This window comes from Habropoda laboriosa, unplaced genomic scaffold, assembly GCF_001263275.1.
Source record: "Habropoda laboriosa isolate 0110345459 unplaced genomic scaffold, ASM126327v1 scaffold9, whole genome shotgun sequence".
NCBI classification, from domain to species: Eukaryota; Metazoa; Arthropoda; class Insecta; order Hymenoptera; family Apidae; genus Habropoda; species Habropoda laboriosa.
In genome coordinates, this window is record NW_017100191.1 from 338,410 (window position 1) to 344,807 (window position 6,398).

General features: G+C 41.4%; 1 protein-coding gene across 5 annotated transcripts in view; it reads right to left on the reverse strand.

The window, feature by feature from the left end:
* LOC108570106 (acetylcholine receptor subunit alpha-like 1) overlaps nucleotides 1–6,129 on the reverse strand; it is a 136,530-nt gene extending 130,401 nt beyond the window's left edge. For 4 of the 5 annotated variants that reach the window (XM_017931900.1, XM_017931899.1, XM_017931898.1 and 1 more), the window contains exon 1: nucleotides 5,872–6,051. In XM_017931900.1, the coding sequence (XP_017787389.1) occupies nucleotides 5,872–6,051 (180 nt within the window). Of the gene's footprint in view, nucleotides 1–5,871 lie in introns of all 5 variants that reach the window. The other variant, XM_017931896.1, reaches the window with a different exon arrangement.
* Nucleotides 6,130–6,398: the final 269 nt, after the last annotated feature.

Below are 6,398 nucleotides of genomic sequence, written 5' to 3' on the forward strand. Positions count from 1 at the left end.
GATTAACGAAACGAAACACTCGAACGTAAAGTGGCTAGAGGTCGCAGATCTAATACGCCTCATCTCGGTGCGGTAAAAACGCTTCTGTATCCTTCGAGGGGTCCTTATCCGGCAAATTCGATGATCGTCCAGATAGAACACACACAAACTTCATGTATGCAACACGAGGAGAGAGAGAGAGAGAGAGAGAGAGTACTCGCACTCGACTTGAAAATCAGCTTCTCATCAAAGAGCTTTCGTTCGAGTGTCTGCCTAACTGGAGGGTGTACGAGCCAGCCAGTCAGCCAGCCGACACCTTCATTGTTTCGAGGTGTGCACAGTAGAAAGGAAAGCCCTCGTTTCTCTTCGAACGGTCCAGCGTGGTGCATCCACTTACGCGTGGCAAACAATTGGCCGGTTAGCCTGCGATTATTGATCGGATTCCCGAGGTTTCATCGGCCGTGAAAAGTGGGCGTTGGCTGTGTGTTGCGTGACAAGAGGGCCCTGGCCGGCTGAAAGAGGGAAACATCGATGCTAAATATCGATCTGACGTTCTTCTAACTCCTCTCCAAGCTCAACTATCGCTTCAATAGGGTGGACAAGCTTTGTATTCTGGTTTGGAAGAAAGGGTTCGTCGGTGTCTTCGATCGATACCATTTCACGGCTGGTTTAATCATTTTCTAATCTTCTTCTTTGTCAATTACTGCTTTCACAGGTACCGATATCGATATTTTCCAAATATATTTTTCTACGGTCATGTAGATACTACTAACTATAGAACAATAAACCAGCCTGACCCACGGTTAAAATTCTATGGTTGCAAACGAACTAGCCTTCCTACTGTAAAAACGTTCACGCGTTCATGTAGATCCTCTCCATCATTCTTCTCCTTTCTCCTGGTTTTTCCAATATCCCTTCAATTAAAAAAAAAAAACATTTCCAACTTTCACTTTCTCCTTTCACAAATTTTTCCATCGTACAATCGTCCGTTCCTAATTTTTCACACCTCCATCCAATCCAGCCAATCACCGTTCGTTCTTTAACTCCAGATATAGCATTAAACAATTTATGAAGCCATTTAAAAAATTGTTTTGAACGCGTTACAAGTGCCTTAATGAGAGAAAAAAGTTTCACACTGTTGTGAAAAAAATCCTTAATATTGACGAAATTTTCGGCGCGATTCTTACAATGAACCCTTAGTCATCCATAACACCATGTGACTTGTAAGTTACATATCCATACATCTTGTATTTTACAAGTCTCGCTTCGTTTGTTTATTGTTATACCATTATTACCAGAAAATTTATTTATAATAATTGCAAAAAATGTGAAATTGCGATCAACCGTAACTTTTCTTCTCGTGTATGGAGAACAATAGGGTTACAAAGGGTTACTTTAGCAATTAGTAATAAGTTTGTATTTAGAACTACAAAGACGGCCAGCAGACCTAACTGATAGTTAAAGAGGACTTGTCAATAGACGAGTTCTGAAAACAGCACCAAAGTCAGCAAATTAGCTCATAGAAAGGTATTCTGATTGCTAATAAACTAAAATAAAAACAAAAGAAGATCAAATAAAAAAAAAAGAATAACAAAGGACAAAATAAAAATTGCAAGATCGTTGTCTTGCTTCTCCTATCGAAATGTAAAACTTTAATCAGCTGTCATTTTTCTTCTCATAATCGGTTGGAAGAATCGAATTGGAAAGGATTAACCCTTGAACCTACAACAACGCGTCAGACTCGTGACAGAAATAGATATATTAAAAAATTAATTGTAATCCTAACTTTCCTTTTAATTTGTAAAATCAAGGATGCCTAAATGTAATTAACCTGTAACAGATTAGCTTCTGTTACTTGATACAGTACTAAAGCATTAAATGGCTGACGCTTATATGCATAGTCAGAAAAGAAATCATAGGTTAAGGGGTTAATTCGAAAAGTGTCGCGAGTCATAATGCCGAACAATTTTGATCTTGAAAAGACCCTGACGGTAACTATGTGTTTAGATCATCTCCAGTGCATGGCCCGCTGCTTCCTTTTGTTCCCCCTGGCAGCGTGGAATGCAAATGGCGACCGCGTTCAACGACCCATAGGATCTCCTTGGTTTACGAGCTGGTCATTATTGAAATATGCAATCGAGCCGACGCGTTATCCTTCATCGGGGTTTCGTCGCCCTCGGGGACGAGGAGCGCGGTTAACGAGCCATTTGTATCGTCAATCCTGCATATTCCACGCTCGCCAGACAAGGATACGAACATATGTTCTGAAAATTCCGACAGACTCTGTACGTCCATTAAATTTCCGTTTGCTAATTGAGGAATTCTGCAATCCCCGTAAATTACACTCTCCAAGGTAAAATCAAAGAGAAAATTCGTTTTCGGGGGAGGGAGGAAAAAAGGTTGCCTTTCAATAAGTTCAGCGTACTCGATTTCTATGGAAACCTATTTCCCTGCAAACAAATTAATTTGCCCCTTTCCGCTGAAAGGAAATTCCACACCGAAGCGTTCTGATAATTCTCACCAATAGGAACTCCTAAAATGAATTTTTCGACGCGATGTTTCCCAAACATGGCAAGGAAACAAATCCACCGTTGTAACACACAGAGAGGATAGACAGCGAATTTGTAGAGATATACTTTCGAAAATTCTGATATGATTTCACACAGAGACAAGGTAATACGTAAAGCACGTTTCGCAATTTGTGAGCGAAATAAATCCACCTCTGTCCGCTGGACGAGAAATTTGTTTGATGCACGAACACTTCCGTCCGCCTCGGGTAATTTTAGCTGCGAGTGGTCTACTGTTGTCAATTCCCGTTCATTTCTGAATAGACTAAATCCACAAAGCACAGACTGACCAATTGTCATTAAAACCCTCTGTTCAAGGTGGAGTGCGAATACACGTAATTACCGTCGGATGGTAAAATCAGTGCAAAAAAAAAAAACTGGAAAAACAATTGTCGCATCGTCAATGTACGAACGCGCTTAGGATATAATTAGAAGAGAGATAATTTCGACCGATTGTTCGACAGGTGTAACGATCAATTTTTAATAGTACACACAGTTGTGGTTGGTAAAAAAACACGCCACATAAACCGGTATATTTTAACTGGATTGTGAGGGCCACAGCAAACCACGTGAAACATCAAGCGCTAGGCAAACAACGATAAAGAGATTTAATCGAATAACGTGGCTGATGTTAATCTTTAGCGTATCAGAGTTTATAATAACACCAGCCCGGTAATTAAGTTTGATCTCCTTTGTATCCATACTGGAAGCATTTATTTTCCAGAACTGCAGTTAGTGGTTTCTACATTGTTTAATGCTCGTTCAAGCACTTCCTGCAACATTTTCCTCAAGAAACTCCGCTCCTCTGTTTCAACTATTTTCTGTCTGGATGATTTATTGCTTGAATTCTCGCAATTTTTACACTATTTCTCCGCTCTCCCTGTGATAATTTTTCTCCTACTTTTCTATTTTCCTATTCCCCGATCTTTCTCTCTGCGATATTACAGTTGGCGATTTTCCAGCGATTTTCTCTGAATTTCCATTTTGTTTCCTTCCAACTGCAATTTTTTCTCGGTGCATGACACACAACCCGTACGCTCTTTCCATCCGCTATTGCTGTTGCTTTTGTGTATCCGTATCTTCAACTTTCTCGTCCTACCCCTTTCTATATTTCCTTCTTTCAAGCTTTCGCCGTATGGTCTGTCCATGTCATTCCCATTCTACTTCCAATATTAACCATTAATATCCGGGGGGGAAAAGACGGAGTCGAGGAAAGGATTTGAAAGGGATTCGAAACCGAGACCTAGCAAACTGTAAGCAGAGATTAAGCCTTCTGACAACGAGTCAGACTCGTGTCGGATTATGGTCAAGGTGTGACAAAAGCAATTCTATCAGCGAGGAAGATTGATTTCAATTGCAGCTACAGTTTTCACTTGTAAGTCTGAAAATTGCCAGATGTGAATAGTGTGCGATATTTTAGCTTTTGTTGAAACAGTAAACAGCTGATGCTTGTATGCTTAGCTATTAAAAAAATCACTACGCTATCGTATGTACATTTCTGATTATTTATTTCTTTTTAACGAATGTTATTCTCGTGTTCCTACCAGAAGTACGTAAAATGAATTGAAATAAATCAAATAATTCCCAAGAAAACCTCGCTAAAAGGTCATCCCATGAGTTCGTGGCGAAAGCGAGAAGTATTTTAACGAAAATCCAAACAAATTCTGTAACGGTTTTATCAAAAATAGGAAAAAGTTGTGAAACGAGAAGGCGCATACTCTGTTTTTTATTTTTTTTTTTAATCAGATTTAATGATTTTGGAGTTGTCAATTCGACACGAACTTACAGGATGACATAATATTCTAAATAAACACTCGTCGCAACAGATAAACTGTTTCATTTACCACGGTTACGCGCACGATTTAAAATAAAACAGACGATTCACTATTTGAAACAATATTTCACGATTCCCAGCTGAGACATCTGACTACTTAACAAACCCTTAAACCGATATCCCTCAGAAATACCTGCTTTTCGTCGTCCACGTCATAAATTCCTCCTATAAACGGTCCAATCACTACGTATACACACAAATAAATAACCAATATTCACCACGGATATCAATCTTTCAATCTCCATTTCCATTCAAAACCGTTCTTCCTCTGAAAGAAGAAAGAAAAAAAAAAAAAAAGAAAGAAAAAGACCAACTCGAAATGTTTTATTTATCCTGGTTCCAATTGTCCCCTCACAATTCACTTCTCACATAAAGAAAACAGGAAAACTGCAATGAAAGGTTCGCGATGAAATAAAATACACAAAATTCGCAGAGAGTGAATCGAGCGAATCCGCAGCAATGTCGGCGACTGTGGCCTATTGAAATTACAGCACTGATATTCCGTTGATAATACCCAACGCGACGGTTAGCCGGCCGTCCGATAACAAATTAATTATAGTTCCCGAGGACTATATAAGCATGTAACACGAATGTAATAACCAAGGAGACAATGTCACTGTGTGATGGCATTGAGGAGGAAGGGAGGGGGTAGAGAGAGGGCAAAGGGAGGTGCTTCTGACCAAGAAAGGATGGATTGAGGAAGGACTAGGGAGGACAGACAATCGCGTAATTGCAGCACATTGATCCGTCGAGAAGATGACCCCGAGTGTATAGGTGACCGTTCACGATCTGGCAAACCTCGCTCGAGACGCGATTGATTGCTTGCGATCAGATTATGGCAATTAATGGCTCAAGTGGTATGGATCAGGCCCGCTTGTAAATTAGTTCCGGTTCCGGCCAGAAACGCCCGGAATTCAACTTATCACCGCAAGATATTCGGACACGCCGTTCGGAATAGCGTATCCGATGCATAACCTGACGTGCGAATTTCCTCTACTGGCCTCCACAGTTTACCCCTGTTCTCGTACGGAAACTCGTTGTCAGTCGATTCTCGACGAAAACTCGACCGAGTTTTGTTCGAGTGTTTTGGGTCTTGGGGTAAGGTTAGCCTAAGGATCGAACGTAAGTAGAATTTTGTCGCTGGTTGCGAACGAGAGTTTAGAGTAACTGGTGAGAACACAGTTGGTTAATTACGGTTTATAAAAATGTGATTGAAATATTGTCGAATTTTTCTCGTCGAATTTCTGAATTTATCTGCGAACGTACAAGTTCGAGTTCAGGCTTGAGAAGTACTACTCCGTTTTCCTAGAGACATGGAGAGCGGAGGGTAATTTCTGTTGGTGAAATCGAGGCCTCGCGAGAGGGAACAGCAGCGCGATGTCAGGAGCCGGTGCTCTTGTGCCACATATCTCACCGCCGTTCTACACCGGATTCTATAGTTTCTAACGCTATTCATGCGGTAGGATAATGGGTTAAGTGGGGTCTACTCACAACATCGATGAGCTGGGAGAGGCGTAGTCCCATTTTGACAGTGAGCCGATCGCTGTTGTTGCCAACAGGGCGGATGAGGCGGTTGTAGTTCGACAGCAGGTCATCGTAGAGACGCTTCGCTTCCGGATTGGCCGAGGCACCCGGAAACGGGGCAACAAGACAGGAAATGGCCGTCGCCATCGCCAGCAATCCGCCCAACCTAGACCACCATCGCCACCAGCCTTTCCCACCGTCGTTCGACCAAGCATCCCTAAGCATCGTACGCCTTGTCCACCCCTGAAATCACACAATTCATCCGTAAGCTTCGCTCACACGTCCTCTGTCGTCGATAAATTAGTATCCTGGAAATATTCGAAAATAAACACAATTCCTAGAATAGAGGACATTCCGACAAAATGTTCAACTTTATACAAAATTTTCTTTCCGTGGAAAAGAGAAGAAAACAGCTTCGAGATTTTCTTCATCAACAATCACTTTCAGTTCCACCTATCAAACTGTGACGCCGAGGCGTTTCATCTTTCCGAGAC